Here is a 16,506-nt window from a genome sequence, read left to right as displayed (position 1 = left end):
CTGCAGTAGGATGCTGCAGTTTATCATATATGCAAGGCTATGAGTGGTGTTTTGAATCCAGATACAGCTTGATACCTGAAAGGAGGCCCTCTATTAAGGGGACCCATTGATGGCGGCATGTGCCTGCTTGCTTTGTCCACGATAGACAATAGTGTTGCACTTCAGTCATATACTGGCTGTGCCTTTTTTGGCACCCTGATGGTCTCCCTCGCACTTGCAAGGCACTTCCGAAGAGCAGCTCCTTGTTTGCCAGGCACGTGCAGTAAAGGCTGCAGGCAACACAGAAATAAAGGTAAGAACACAGTGACAAGCCAAAGAAGGAGCACGCAAGCTGCTTTTGTTTACTGTGATCATTCTCTTCGAAGTTTAGTGTGATTCCATTTAACTTTGTTCACTTACTGCAGTGCCCTGCATCGCGGGGACAGTGGAAAACACAGATGTCTTTATCATAGGTCTGCCGTCACCATTCTATGCACAATAAACAGGTTTTAAAAGTGCTGGCATGAGGTAAAGGCATTGGTACATTTGTGACATACCATGCGGGAGCACGTCCACAATTGCGATGTAACAGCCGAGCTTGTATTGCATGGATTATTTCTAAGGGAGCCAGATTGGGACGGGCTCAAGAAAACGTAGCTCTCGGGAACATAAGAGTGGGGTTTAATTGTACAGGACTTTTTGGAGGGAAGCCAATGGTAATTGATCATGTCATTCCATTTGGAAGTTGTAAAGTCCAGTTAGAAGTCAGTAGTTTTTGTACCAGGATTCTGCATATAGTTCATTGTTAAACATGGTGGATTGAACTAATAGGGCTGAAAAAAAAAAAAAATGCTGCCACTTAATCTGCTAAATTGCATCCACGATTTGTGCCTTCCCTGTGGTTGTGATCAGGGGCGTAGCCAGGGGGGTGCTTATGGGGCTTCAGCTCCCCCCGAACTTTTTTCGAACTGTCACCGACCACAGCACGGCCCAAAGTACATATCGCGACTTCTGCTATCATAGTTTTGTTTGGCCCGGATCGTCTGTCTTTCCATGTGTAAAGTTTGCTATCTGTGATTGCACAAGATGCTTATTTCATTCTATAGGGTGACTTTTGCTTAGATACATAGATTTAATGGAGACATACGAGTATTTAAATATCTTGTTGCGAGCTTTTGTGTATACATACAGTGACTTTGTTTCCAGTGACACTTTTTTGTCCTTTATCAAGTTGTATCTTCGCATTCCTAATACTCCATTTTATCTTGGCACTTCGAATGTATATTTTGCAGAACTCCTCGTTTATACATGTGCTCGCTGTTGCGCCTAAAGTTTCGGTGCAATTACTCACTATACATGACCGGTGACAGCTGCTGCTGCGCAGTACACTGGAACGAAGGACAGCATCATTGAGATTTTTCCCTGGCCGTTGCATATGTACAAAAATCTAAAGGTTCTTAGATGACAAAAATTCCTTAAAATATTTGTCCTCTACTTGCTCATTTCATGAACAGGATAGCTAAGCGGGCGAGTTGGTGATACATTATGCAAAAAACAGCGCGAACAAACGGGGACGAAAGGAAGAATACACAGGAACAATGGCCTTTACGTTTTTCATATCTGTGGCTTGCACTGCTTTGCTGGTTTCAGATTGATACGAGTATAGTTCTAGACTTCGTGTGATATTTATTAAATACGCAAAAACATGGAAGCATTGGTATCAGTTATGTCTGCCACGATTTTTAAGACATACGAATACATTCTTTTATTTTAAAAAAATGCATATTTCACTTGTCTAGACAGTGTGTAGCGTTATCTAATACACAATGGCATTGTAAGTGGCTCAGTGGCAACGCAGTTATTATTCTTGCGTTTGATCCCTCCACAAATTCTATGAGGAGGCCACGCTGCAACATGCCCACCCCCCCTCCCGAACAAAATTTCTGGCTACGCCACTGGTTGTGATTAAACAAAATAACTTCACTTAGTGGGCATTTCCACTGTATCCAGCAGGAGAGTCTCATGAAGTATAAAATGAGCTGAAAGGAAAGGTCCATTTAAGAACCTTTCTATGGATATGGAAGTCAGTTATACTGATGCTGTGTCACGATCGTCTTGTTTGTCTGTAGTATTCCTGTGGCTTTATGTGTCCTGTGCTTGCCTGTTCGACTTGCTGATTTCCTTGGAAGCGTGTAATTCATATTTCTGTGACGAAGTTGGACAACTAGGTTCCAATTAGAGCTGCCACCTAATGTTTCCAGAAAATCTGAGTTTCAGTTCAGATTTTCCAGTGAAAACTAATTACCTTTTTTTTTTTTTTTTTAAGGCTGGTTGAGTCTAACGGCACATGGACAGCAAGTAACTGCTACCATGCAAGTAGGACGCCTTTTTCATAACGGTATTGTTTCATAGTTGACTATTTGTCAATGCCATTCATATGCGTTCCCACCAAGCATGCCGCCAAGCCACCAACTAAAATCACCAACTAAATTTCAGGGTGGGGAGGCAATCAACGTGCTTGCTCATGACATTGAAGCATCATGAGCAAGTAGCTGTGCTGTGCAACTTCAGTTTGTCCTCGTCACTGGCCCTCAGCAAAACCTTGCTATAAAATATTAAAAAAAAAAAAAAATCCCGCGCTCTAACTTTAGTAATAGCGCATGACCACCTTAAAGAACTTAAATAACGTGTGCGTAAAGATTTTTCACGTATATTTTATTTTCTAGGAGACAATTTTTTTTTTTTCATTTTAAAAGTAGTTATATGGTTATCATCATCGTGAAGCTGTGTTGGCAGAGGACGCAGAGCTCGCAGCAAATGTAAAAAGTAAACATGGCTGCGCCACCAGTTTCAACAGAAGGTAAGCAGTTTGCCGTATGCGTGAACGCAATTTTTCGCTCGCTTGTGTGGTTAACCTAGAAGTTAGTAAATCAGTTCGCAAGATGTTCTGACTTTCATGACTTGTGTGCAATTATTTCAGTCTGTAATAATGACGACCTGTAAACGACGCGTTAGGCTTAATGTTTTGCTAAGCTTGATCCGGCCTGCCCAGTGTGTCACTTTCCACAAAAGCTCTCGAGCATGTGCATTTTGTAGCAAAACGGCTCACTTGTCCTGCCCTAGAAATATGCATAAAGATCGTATTGTTGTTTTCGTTTAGCAGATACACTGTGCGATGTCTCTTTTCACTCACTTCCATCGTGTATTTTCGGCAGGCCCTTACAGTTCTTTATTTTCTTTTGAGCAGCCTCCCGAACGCTGCATTGTAAACTTTGCAGTTACGCAAAGGCGTCAGAGTCGATTGCAGTGCTGTTCCTGACAGTGTTTCCTGAAACTTTAGTATTCATTTTCTGTTCTTAAGCCCGTGTGGCCACGCCTGATGCGCCGTATGCGTTTCTCGAACTAAACATTCGAAACTGTACTGTACCCCTAACGTGTGGAAGCCTAACAAGCGCATTTGTATGCAGTTTCGCAGAAATCGCTGAGCTAATCGCACTAAGGCGGTCTCTTCTGAACAACTCAGGCTGTGGTAACACAGGCACCACCATGCTTGTGCGTTGGGAAACCTGCACGTATCTCAGTAGTACTCAGATTATTGGAACAGCATCCTTGACAGTCGAGTATTCGAGCTGCCTGAAAACCGTCGGGGGTTTGCACTGTTTTTTTCCATAGAGGCAAGTACCTGCATGGACAGATGGCTGTAGCTTGCACTGTGCGTCATGCTGTATGTTGCTGGCGTGAAGTTTCAGGACTGTTGTCTGGTGGTGTTGCTGCACATTAAAATGCAGGAGGCTTAATGAAGAATCGGTTTGTGTGGGAGCATAGTGTGGCTGAAGCTTTGTTCAGAAGTTCGGTTACTAACTGTACTTAGATGACAGCTTTTATTCGTGTTTATCTGTCCATAAAGCTTACTTCTGTGTTATGCCAGATGCCCCAGCTTTTGGTTCATTAATTTGTTTATTTGTTATAGAAACAGTTGTACAGCAGAGTTTTGGCATATGTACAGTAACATAAAAGAAAAGAAGCACGATGTGATTTTCTGCATTTGTGATGGGGACATTTTTACCATCATCAACCTATGAATTTGATGCAAGAACTGATCAAAAGAGCGACCTTTTTTGTACTGGGCCTGCTGTCGCCATCTTGCCTGTTAGCTGTTTGGGCGTTCATTCTGAACCAGACTAAAAAAAAAATGTATTAGCAGCATTTCCTTGTGAAAATTCCCAGGGAGGATTTTGCACACCATTTGAAGGTGCTGTTAGTGTGCCTATGCTGTGTTTCAATTAGGTGGGGTTGCAAAGTCTAACGGCTTATTTTCAAGGACCCTAAATTTTTTGATAAAGTGTATATTTTGGCAACCAAAGTACTCAGTCCTGTTATGATTGCACAAGAAACAGCTCTGTGCCATCGAGCTACGAAGGAAAGCTATATAGCTTCCACAGAAGCTTCATAGTTTAAGAAAAATTTGTCCTGGTCCGGAGTTCGAATCCGGCACCACCGCCTGTCTGTGACAGTTGCTCTACCAACCAAGCTGACCAGGTTGGCTAGCAGATGGTAGGGCGAGTGTGAATTGATCAATAACTCGAATGTGGTAATGGTGTTAGGGGAATGTTTAGGGGAATCACCCAAGGTGGAATAGGTTTTTAATAAGAGACTAATTGCTCATTAGCATCCACCCAAGCGTAACCATACGGCCACAAAGTAAAACTATACAGCTTCCACTGAAACTTGGGTGTGCAAGGACCTAAATGTGTGTGCTCCTTCCTCTTCATTTTCTTGCAGACATTGAGGCGCAGATCCGCGAGATCCAGGCTCGCAAGGCTGGCGCGGGCAAGCAAGGCAACTTTGACAATGGCGAGGGTGTGCCGCTCACGGCAAGTGCCAATGGCGCTTACATGGACGAGGACATCTATGGGAACACGCAGAGCAAGTATGACGGCTATGTCACATCCATTGCTGCAAATGACGACGCTGATGCAGACGTGAGTACTCCTCTTTGCTTTTTCCCCCTGTCTGTAGTAATGCTACGGCTGTGCGCAGTGCTCAGCTGTGGTTTACAGATGAGATCATTGTGATCATGGTAATCTCAGGGTTGTGGCATTGTGTTGCCAAGTGTTGGCAGTGAATAGCTCAACCAGATCAGTTGCGGTGTCTGCTCTTTCTAGGAGCTGAAGGAGCTTTGACAAGTTCCACACTGATCAACAAGGTAAAGCTCGTGTAAAGATTGGTGTTAAGCATTGTGAGTGGACAGCTACGAGGCTACAACTACATGGGCTCTAACGGTTTACATAATGAAGTGCGCCACGCAGTGCCATTCCTCAGGGGCAGATTTATGGGCCACTCTTGAAAGCATGGTTGGGGGTGGCCCGATTCAGCATGTATTTCTTGAGCCGTGGACTTTGAAATCTGGCTTTCCCATGCCAAATTTGCTTCGGGGTGGGGGGTACTGTTCTTTGATCATACCATTTGTAAAAATCACTAAAGGGACCGCATAATTTGCAGGTTGGCAGTTTCTTTCAGTGATGCTCCATGCCTCAGTTGAAAACACCTCGTTTTGACTCAAATTCTCTATTCCAGACCTTTGTTCGTTCCAGCAGCAGCCTGAAAATTTTCTCAACCTGAAAAATAGTTAGACAAGTTTTAGTTCCTGAAATTCCCTGAAGCTCTGTAAATTTCTCCACGCTAATTTTCTGAAAAAGGAGAAATTCCCTGAAGGAACATCACTGGAGTATCCTGCCACTTGTGGCGGTCAGATGAGTTGGCCCAAGTGTTTTGAAATAAAAGTTGCATACGGCTGTCAATATACCTTCACTGTGTTTACGAACTTGAGAGACACTCGCAGTCACCGGAGGCGGCTGCGCTGTTGTCTGCTACAGGGCATGGCTCCCTTTCGTTCGCTTACCACGTCATTTAAGAACTGCTCGTCATATAGGGATGCCTAAGCTGTCCAGCTTCAGTGACAATTAGTGAGTGTGTAGTGCCACGCAGCAGCATGTTGTACTGCACCAGACGTTATTGTGACTCTGAGAAATTTCCAGCTTATAAAGCGTGCCTTTTGAGAGTACATGCGGTATCACAGCACATTTATTGTGATGCCTTAAAAAGATAGCCTGAAAATGATGTTGCGTACTTTTTCCTGCTCTTAAAAGTACTTAAAAGATACACCATCAAATGATGCTTTGTTTACATCTGTTTATGCGCCGTGCTTCTACCGGATACCCTGAACTGAGGTAGCTTCAGCATGCGCATACTGTGGTGTTTTAAAAATGTATCAATTTTGAAATGATGTTTCGTACTTGCACATTCTGTTCTGGGACATGCTTGGCTTTTGTTAACGAAGAGACGACCTCATAGGTGCACTGTGGAATGAGATTACTTGAAAGCTTTTGTTTGCATGCATTCCTATGCGGTTACGCCTATGGCATGTCCCAGCTGTTACCCCTAGTCGACAGCAGCTGTGCAACTTTGTCTTACTTATGTCACAGATCGGTGTTGGTTTACAGCCCGCTGCAATGCTCATACAGGCAAAGCTGCCTTCTGCTGACATCGTAAACTGGCCATCAATTCTGACAGGATTTTGATTTGGGGTTTCCTAACCAGTTCAATTGGAAAACAACCCCCGTGAGGTTATAAAACACGGGGTTTTATAACGACCACCTGGGATTATAAAATAACCCCAGGTGGTCTAAATAATCTGGAGCCCTCCAATAGGCTGTGTGTCCCTTTAGTCCACATGGAGCTTTAGGATGTTAAAGCCAACACACCATCTTTGTGATTAAGCTGTTTTGCATGTTTCCCTGAGGTCCTTTGCTCCCGCCCCGCCGCGGTGGCTCAGTGGTTATGGCGCTCGGCTGCTGACCCGAAAGACACTGGTTCGATCCCGGCCGCGGCAGCAGAATTTCGATGAAGGCGAAATTCTAGAGGCCCATGTACTGTGCGATGTCAGTGCAGGTTAAAGAACCCCAGGTGGTTGAAATTTCCGAAGCCCTTCACTACAGCGTCCCTCATAGCCTGAGTTTCTTTGGGATGTTAAACCCCAATAAACCTAAACCAAATATCTTCCTGTGCTCATATCAATGACTAGTTGCATTGTTAATTGCATGACCCTGTTTGCATGTGACAGAGTCTGTAATAATGATGTGGTGGTCTGCCTTCGTATAACAGGAGGGTCTTTTTTACGGTTCCAGGATGATGACTATGAGACCACAGGCCTCATGCAGACCAAGAAGATGCCTCTACCATCTGCCTTCTTGGCTGAACTCACAGACAAGGTGAGTACTGATATGGAATCGCTAGGCATGCCTCTCACTCACTGCTATTCAGCGGGACTGAGCCAGGAGTCGGGGGATCAGCAGCCACGTGTATGTGTGAATATTATGCTACTGCATCATTGAGGACGTGCTTTGCCATCAGTGACAGTGTGTGCCCATTTACTTCTATGTAATTGTGAGTCGTCCCTTAAGCTACCATGACAACATACCTGCCAACTCCTCTGAATTTTTCCTAAAATGTAAGAATTTCAACCCATTTCATGATTTTCAGAATCCTGCCTGAGATTTTATGGAAAATAAATTATATTCACAAAAAAAAATATTGAAAATCTATAAAACCACATCATTGTGCCTAGCACCACGATGAGAGGGCAATATGTATCGGTGGGATTGTCAGTAGCTGCAGCGTTGTATTGCTTTCTGTCCTCCACACAGCAGGGGTGGCACAAATCAATATCCAAAACTCAATATCACCTCCACAAACCTGTTGCAGTATTGGCCTTTGTTCGCAGGTTTGGCCTTTCGTGTTCTCGCTTTTTTCCGTGACCACCTACCGCGTTTGATGCCGTGCAATTCTGGTGTTTCCTAGCCATAGCGGTTTGGCAGTGCAGTTGCATGCTCGGAGCGTCGATACAGCGAAAGCATGCCAAGTTTCGTCAGACATATGAATGAGCCTAGGTGCAACATTTAGTGGGCACAAGTGGGAAATGTTCGAGGTGTCGATGGACCACTCAGGTTCCAAAGAGTTGCAGTGGTTATGCTGGGAGTCCTGTCAATTCCCCACAGTGACGGTTAATGTGAGCGAACGTTCGGCACTGTAAACATAACCTGAACGATGTTTTGCCCATCTTTCAGTGACAAAACTCTTGAAAGTACACTGATTCTGATAAGGCACCTGAGTGGAACTTGCTTTGAGCAGACTTGCACACAGAAGTTTTATTTAGCAGGCAAAGTCGGCAACAGCAGGATCCCTTAAAAAAATAAATGTTCACCAAATGGACTTTCTTTGCTCATCACTCTCCAAAAGACTGGTTTCACTTGTGGTGGTAAACATAAGCAAGTTTGTAGCAAAAATAAATCAGATTAAAAAGAGTAAATTAAAAGCGTGGTGTCTACACCTTCCCTCTGTGTGGGTTTTACGAGTTTTTAAGTCTTTGGCAGGTATGGTAGCAGTGACATTTAGTAGTATCATGAATGTCCCCTTCCCCACTGAATTGTGCTTTCTTGTGGAACACAGTAGCCATTGCGGTGGACCCTATGCGCACCTGCATATGTGTGTGGCCACTGGCCATGCAAAACAGCGAACACAGGCTGATGCACTGGAATAGTTGTCTCGAGGTTGTGGGGTTGAAATTGGGGAGATAAACACGTTCTCCCTGTTTAAGCGCGGCTGACACAGTTCAAAACCGCGCGGACCCCACCCCGTGGTCGCGTACGCTACCGAGCGCACGCCGACCACGGCGGGCCTTGCTCTACGGGAACAAAGGAACGACACACTGGCTGACACAAACAAGGCATTTATTGCTATAACAACAATAACGCCAGCTAGCAACAAAATACACTGAGGAATCTAGGATGTCCGACTCACCAGTACGGCTACGAGCGAATGTTCGCCCACAGTAGGGCAGAGGGAACATCTCCGAGGCCAGACGGGACGAGCTGAGGGGAACAAGTTTCCACACGAGGACGCCCGTGGCAGAGAGCGGAGCTTTGCGCGTGAACGTCCAACACGCTTCCCTGTCCCAGGGAGAAGAGAGCTAGCTTTCCCCCGCGCGCGAGCGGCAAAACACGCCATCCGTGGCGCTGCTGTCGCTGCGACGCGAGCGCCCTCCCCTGTTAGCTAGAGTAACCAAACTAAAGGGAGTGCTTTGCGGAGGAGCTAACTACAGTAGGGGGTGCAATGCGGGAAAGTGAACGCAGGGGACGAAGGCGTCCCCACATCCCCCCAATCTTAAATAGACCCACACGCCTGCAAGTTACATGCTATGGAGGAGTCTCCTGGTCTTCATGCACTTGAGGCAGGTCTTGCAGCGGAGGTCATGCCGACAGCGTGCACGCAGTCTTCCGCGGTATTCCGAAGGCGGCGTGAAGGTCTCCGCTGGGACGTCTCGCATGGCCCGCGGACTAAGTGCCCGCAGGCCCGCGAAGAGGAAGGCCGGTTGACCACTGCAGGCCAAGATTCCGCAGTAGTCGCCAGGGCAACAGCAGCCAGAGGTGGCTGCTGTCTGGTCTTGCCACAGCTGCCCCGGATGGATGCGGCGAACAGGATACAGGCCGCTCCGTCGCAGCAGGCGGCAGCGAGACGATGTGCACAGGACAGCAAGCCGGAGTGGCTCCACTGTATCTGCAAAATTTCCGAAACACACTCCGCATGCCTTTAACGTAGGTCACGGAGGGGGAACGGCGTACACAAGGGCCTCGTGGCTCAAATGCTCAACTCGCTAGCAAAACGTGTCGGGCGGCTGTGCAACGCAAAGTTCGAGTGAACAAAGCCTTTCTTGAGTTGAACGAGAATGCTCAGTTCATGCGAGGTTAAAAAAAATGGGCGGCCAGCAAAGTGCGCCCCCTCTCAGCACCACGGTCCGGTGGTCATGTCACTTTTGACAAGGTGCAGGCAGCTATGAATAGCCTTAGGCCTCACCACCATAGTGACGGTTGATGACCCCCAACAAAAGAAAGACCCGAAACGGGTTTCGTGCGCGCAGCCGTGAGGAGACATCAGCTTTGTGGGGTGGTCCTCCCCGCTCACTGCACAAAGCAGCTTCTGAGGGATCGGCGCCCACCGTATCGGACGGTGTCGGAACGCCCGGTGCCGAGCTGCAATACCAGCGAGCTCGTAGTGGCACCTGTGGCCCCAGGCCACCCGGCTCCCGGAGCCGCGACTCCCAGAGTCGAAAAAGAGACAGCAAGAAAATATATACAGAAAACTCGGACCACCCACGCGGCTTCCGTACTCACTCGCTTCGGGCTCGGCAACTCCACGGGCGCTAGGCCTCGCGCTCCCTCGATGCGGACCAAGTGGTTCTTGAAGAAACTCCAGGAAGAAAACTTCACAAAAAAAAACATGCTGAGCATGTCGAAAAGTTCAAACATGCTGCAGCGCAATACACCTCGCACTCAAGAAAGCATGCCGCAGGTCCTAGCGATCAAATTTCACACTAGGCCTACCACTTGTCAAGTCCGGACAAAGAGCGTTCCTCGAACCGAACTGACAGTCGTCCAATGTTCCAAGATCAGGCCCCACGTTGGGCTGCCAGATGTGGGGTTGAAATTGGGGAGATAAACACGTTCTCCCCTTTTAAGCGCGGCCGACACAGTTCAAAACCGCGCGGACCCCACCCCGTGGTCGCGTACGCTACCAAGCGCACGCCGACCACGGCGGGCCTTGCTCTACGGGAACAAAGGAACGACACACTGGCTGACACAAACAAGGCATTTATTGCTATAACAACAATAACGCCAGCTAGCAACAAAATACACTGAGGAATCTAGGATGTCCGACTCACCAGTACGGCTACGAGCGAATGTTCGCCCACGGTAGGGCAGAGGAAATATCTCCGAGGCCAGACGGGACGAGCTGAGGGGAACAAGTTTCCACACGAGGACGCCCGCGGCAGAGAGCGGAGCTTTGCGCGTGAACGTCCAACACGCTTCCCTGTCCCAGGGAGAAGAGAGCTAGCCTTCCCCTGCGCGCGAGCGGCAAAACACGCCATCCGTGGCGCTGCTGTCGCTGCGACGCGAGCGCCCTCCCCTGTTAGCTAGAGTAACCAAACTAAAGGGAGTGCTTTGCGGAGGAGCTAACTACAGTAGGGGGTGTAATGCGGGAAAGTAAACGCAGGGGACGAAGGCGTCCCCACAAGGTTTGAGCATAAACTGCTGGTGGCAAGCACCTTAGGCAGTGCAATTTATTGGAAGGAGTGTGCTGCTAAAGTAGCAGTGTCACGAAGAGCTACTGAGTGACGGCACATGGAAGCAGATAGGTTTTTTGCTTCACTAATGATATCCATTGCTGTCATAGTCCTTGAGAAGCATGTTCTCCAGTGGACATGCAGGTGTAGCCTTATGTATTACATGGTTGCATGAAACCACAGCTAAGCTTGTCTTGCTCAGTGCTGGCTCTCCATTCTCTTGACTCTTGCACTCCTTGACTGCTGTGCCAGGACTACGACCCATTTGCGGATCGCCGGGTGCCCCGCATTGCGGATCGGGAGGACCAGTACAGAGCGCAGCGACGAAAACTCATGATCTCACCAGAACGTGTGGACCCATTTGCTGATGGTACGTACGTGGTGGTGATAGCGTAGTCAGCTGCTTGCACTTTGTGTTTGTCTCTGTGGAACAACTTCTGGGCAAACAGTGGACCTCCTTTGTTGTGGAAGGCAGCCTGTGGGGAACTGTGTGCATAGCGCTTATGCTGGTGCTAGTCTGCAGGACCGTTCAGTGGTCAGGCATTGCTGTGCTCCCCACATGAGTTGCACTGATATTGCAAACACACAGCTTGTAATATCTAGAAAAGGGCTTTTCAGAGCTGTTGTCGAAATTTTTGGTCTGGTCCACACAGCAGAGATGCTGTTGTGATGGAGCTACTTGTTTGCATAGGAAGTGAATGCTGCTGCTTGAACTAGCAAAGGTGGAGGGAAATTTAGTGCCTTAGTTAGGTGGCTATTTGAAGGCATGGCTGTGACAGTCTGTGACAGTCTTATACATATGCAGTTGTTGTGAAAGAAATGTCAGAAGAGGCAATTTGAGTCTTTTTTGACGGATATGCATGAGCTTTCTGTACAATGCTGAAGTCTTAAAAGTTTAAAGGACTCTGATTCGCAAGGCAATGCGCTATGCAACCCGTATAGCCCATGAGCATTTTTTGACACTTGTACAAGATATATGAAGTAGTAATTGCTGTGGTGAGTATAAACAGCAGCAGCATGTAAGTGGTGTTGGCAGTGGGCCTTGCTGGTTGACGAGGCTGCCCTACCAGCAGTGCATCTTGCATTCACTGCCCAGTGTTTGCCCAGAGGTTCTGTGACATTTTCTAGGAGTAAAATAAATCTTTCAGTTCATTTGACACAGCTGTATTCTGTGTCGGCTGTGATGCTTCTTTGCCCACGCAAGGCTGCTACCTGACGGTATTGGCATTTAAGCTTTCGATGGTGTGTTGTGCGGCTGTCCCTTTTGTTGTTGAAAAGCAGGGGGCCGGAGCACATGCAGAGATTCTGCATAGTGGACCTTATTCAAGAAGGAAATTATGTCTGATTGCATGTTTCTGTTGCCTTTGTAAGTTTGATGGTGGCAAGGAACTATTAGGACAGTTAGGCATATCATAAAATTGTTTAATGGCTGTGCTGTGGTGTTGAAACAGGGTGTCTAGCAAAGAGGCATGCAAAATAAATTTTCAGCAGAAAAATTTAGAAATAGAGGTGTAAAGGAGAAACAAGGGTAGGGATTACTTACCTGGCATGTGATTTGCAGCTTTTCACGTTTTTTTTTTTTTATGTCCATGCACGAGCAGGTGTACCATGTTCGCTTAGACGTTTAAGCAGTTTTAGTTGTTTATTTGTAAATTGTTTAGTGTGTGAGAGAGGCAGATGAACAGTGTAGTTGCTGGCTTTTGTCAGCGTGGTCAGGGTTTAGAAAGGCTACTGAAGTCAGTTAAATTCAAAAGCATGTTCTGTAATTAAAGTTTGAAGTTAATGTCTGGTGCCTTTGAGTGTATTTTTCCTCAGTTGAACCTTCAGTCCTCTTGCACGTGTCACTCGGCTAAATGTTTTGCGTTTGGTATCCAGTGCCTAAAACTGATGTGCGAGCCATTGCAGATTGCCTGCAAAGTGTGAGTGGCACAGCGCAGCACCCTGATCATGTGCGCATACATGTAGCATGCATAATCTGTGACGTGTGTTGGGTATCAGTATGGGACACATTGATGCATGAGAATGTGGTGCCTGATGGCATAATAGTTTGGCTGCCTGCACATCAAATTATGGGCAGCCGAAATGTGCTGTGGCCGCTGCTAGTGATGAACATCTGCACGGATGGTGAAACAGCGCAGAAAAGCAACTGGCAAAGAAGTAGCAGACAACACCAGCACTCGCCGAGGTTTTTTATTTTGTGCATCAAAATATTGCCGCTATATGACATTCTCTCCACATCTGGAAGCGTTCGTCGAATGCTTGTGAAGTTAGGCCTAAATTCCAAGGTATTCCTGGCTATGGATGCCATTGAAGTAGGCCTACTTGCATGGTCTCTACTGGTCAATGCTGCTGAGCTGCTAAATTGCAGAAGGAAAGCATGCCTCATGTAGGTGTGCTTCACCATTCATTCTTGCTTCATATATGCTAGCATAAGTAAACTTTACAGGCGTGTATGTTGCTATTTTCAGGGTGATGCTGTGCAGCTGTGGCAGGCGATGCATCATAAGAAACCTGAAAGAACTCTGATAACTTTCTAGTACCTTGTCGGCAACAGGTGGTGTGGCCAAGTTGGAATTTAGGGCTCGGTAGTGTAGATGGCTTGCCAGGCCTGTTCAGATGATTTAGTTAGGTGCTATGAAAAGGACTGAGAGCATTAATTGTCCTAAACAAAACTAGCCTCTTTTTGTCGGAGCTGGAGTGTGCAAATTGCTCGGTGCATCTTGGCTTGAAGTCTTCCAAGTGCCGAGAGCATGGGAATGAAGTATGCAAGTTGGAATTTTATCTAGCTAATTAGTGCTGCAAGTGACCTCTTGTATTGCTCATTATCATCAGTAGCTTGTTCTTGCTGCCTCTTCAGCCAGGGAATTCAGGGAAAGGATTTGCCAGACACCCTGTGTACACTGACTCATGTGTGCACAATTTCACCCTCCTTTTTTTTTTTGGTGGCCAGCAACCTTGCTTGTGATGTGGTTCACTCCTCTGCAGCCTTGCGTGTGCACTTGTTTGGGGGAACTGTAAGGGGCAGTTTGGGTGTGAGCTGTGCCTGGCTCAAGAGAACTCGAGGGTACATGCTGCAGAGCGCGCGTCTGCATACGCTGCCTTCACTAATGCCTGTCGTTCAATTTTTTCCCTCCTCTTCAAGCAACGGCAGCGGCACACTGTTTCCTTCTTGGGCCAGCCTTTGTTGTTTTTTTTTCTGATTTTTAATACGGAGTGATTCCTCCTGAGCACCAGCTTTACGCAGACTATGTTGTTAGTAACTGTAAGGTTTCTGGTAGGACAAATAGGTAGTCTAGAATGAATTACTTAAAAATGATGCAGCATGATGTGCCAGTATGACTTGTATTGACGCCCGGGCCTTGTGCAGTAGCTAATGCTGTTCCTAATACATTTTTACATGATGCTGTTGATAAAGGCATGACCATTCTGAGGTGGATGTCAAGCAGCAGCAACCTTAATCGTGTTCGTTTGAGATGGAAACTGTTTTACTTGATTCATTTGATGCAAAAAGACAGTTTTGTTGCTTACTCCTCATGTTTTTCGGCTCTCTGGGCGTAAAAGAATAAGTACCTTTGAGACACTTTGACAGGCTGTGCAGCGCCCTCGTCGAAGGCAAGGACTAGTGGCATGTTATGATGTGGAGTGTGTATTGAGTGTAGGAGTGTTTTTGGGTGGGTGCATTGACTGAGCCAGAGTGTTAGGTCAGGAAGGAAAGTGAGCGGGTGGGGGGCAGCCCTGTGAATTGGTGTGTCTGTCTGTCCCGTGTGCACAGCCCTTCCTGAAGAAGTGCCGCCACAAGTTGGGGTACCTCCCCACAGGTAAAGTATGCTGCAACTGGGGTTTTTTTTTTTTTATTATTGGCTGCCCCCCTAATTGGTGTGGCCTTGCGATCTGCCGGTTGTGTGTCGTGGGGGGGAGGGTGTGGTGGGGAGGCACTAATGAGCCGGAGGTATTTTTAGGCTCTCCTTGATTGCTCCAGCGACGCTTGTTTAGAGGATGACCTGGCCTGAGCTGGCAGCCAGGGGCGACACGTACGTATGCCCTGCCCCCGGCACTAGCCCAGCGCCCACTTGAGGGGAAAGGGAGGGCAAACAACCCCCACTGGGAGGGCAGTTGCCCCAACCTATGCGCACGATGCCTTCAGGCAGCTTTTCTCAGTTGGGACCAAACTTGAGCAATTAGATAGATGTCAGCAGGTAGCTCGGCAAGCAGTTTGGCCCATGGTGGTTCTTAGCACCGCAGTATGGCTGGAAGAGCCAAAAACACATTCAAGTTCAACTTAAATTCAAGCCGCTTTGCACCATTACCTTGGTATGGTACTAAGAAACCCAAGAACACCAAAAAAAGGTGAACGATCCAAAGGTTCAGACGAGACTGCAGCTATGCTGTGTTTTGGGAATTTATAGTTAAGGTCCCTAGATTTCTGCAATTCCTTGAGAAAAGTTGGGGATTTTAGTATTAATGTGTTAGCATTAATACTACCATTTTCACAAAATCTGTCTGGTAGTGTTTAAGGCCACTGATTAGAATGTGGAGAGGAGGCACCGCAGCCAATCAAATATGTGGATAGTATGGTGGCAGTTTCATTGTTTTAATTCTCTGAATTCTCTTGAAAGGTAGAAGGTACAACCTGCTAACGAACAAGGTTTCACCGATGCTGTCTCATGCTTGCTCCCCCATCCGCTCAAGCAAGCTCAAGGGCTGCGACCATGGCAGCAACGTGCTCACACACGTTTGAGAAAGTCGGGATATTGACACCTGTTGAAAGCAGTCTTACCGTATTTGTACGAGTATAACAGGAATGTTTCCTTAAATCACGTGCTTCAGAAGGCACCTTGCGTTACATTTTTGACCTAGCGAAAATGGGGCACTTTTTTTTCTGCTGTTTTTTGATACACCATCAGCAAGCTCAGTTATTTTTTTTTTTTTTTGCGAGAACTGTGTGGTTTAACTGCAGTGCTCCATAATTAGGCCAGTTAAACACATTTCATTAATACAAGCTTCGTTAAAGGAGGGTTTTGTGTTTATCATCAAATTTTTTCGCAAAGTTAAGGTTTATTAGACAAAATTTTAACAAAACTTGGACAGATATGCTTGTATCCGAAGAGAAAACACTTCTAAAGAAACGGTTGAAAATTTCGGAGCCGTTCACTAGGCATCTCTCATAGCCTGAGTCGCTTTGGGACGTTAAACCCCCATAAACTTATAAACCTATAAAAAAAACTTTGGAATACAAAAACATCTGGATATGGAAAATCAAAGTTGTAGCTGTTGTAGTTTTCTTGGTAGAAAGAAATCAGTTTAGTCCCTACAGTTGTGCATGCCGTTGGGTGACACAGTCGGGCGAA

The 16,506-nt window shown here is 46.6% G+C and overlaps 1 protein-coding gene across 2 annotated transcripts in view; it reads left to right on the top strand.

The window, feature by feature from the left end:
- The first annotated feature begins 2,757 nt into the window (after window positions 1–2,757).
- Sf3b1 (splicing factor 3b subunit 1) overlaps window positions 2,758–16,506 on the top strand; it is a 38,354-nt gene continuing 24,605 nt past the window's right edge. The window contains exons 1-4 of one of the 2 annotated variants that reach the window (XM_089543140.1): window positions 2,758–2,839; window positions 4,762–4,961; window positions 7,167–7,250; window positions 11,411–11,528. In XM_089543140.1, the coding sequence (XP_089399266.1) occupies window positions 2,812–2,839; window positions 4,762–4,961; window positions 7,167–7,250; window positions 11,411–11,528 (430 nt within the window). In that variant the 5' untranslated portion in view covers window positions 2,758–2,811. Of the gene's footprint in view, window positions 2,840–4,761; window positions 4,962–7,166; window positions 7,251–11,410; window positions 11,529–15,117; window positions 15,190–16,506 lie in introns of those variants that run through there. The other variant, XM_089543141.1, reaches the window with a different exon arrangement.

The sequence above is a fragment of the Amblyomma mixtum genome, chromosome 5, assembly GCF_055824585.1.
Source record: "Amblyomma mixtum isolate Tamu chromosome 5, ASM5582458v1, whole genome shotgun sequence".
Lineage (NCBI taxonomy): Eukaryota > Metazoa > Arthropoda > Arachnida > Ixodida > Ixodidae > Amblyomma > Amblyomma mixtum.
The sequence above is the reverse complement of the archived record's forward strand: the minus strand, read 5'-3'. Positions and strand labels throughout refer to the sequence as shown.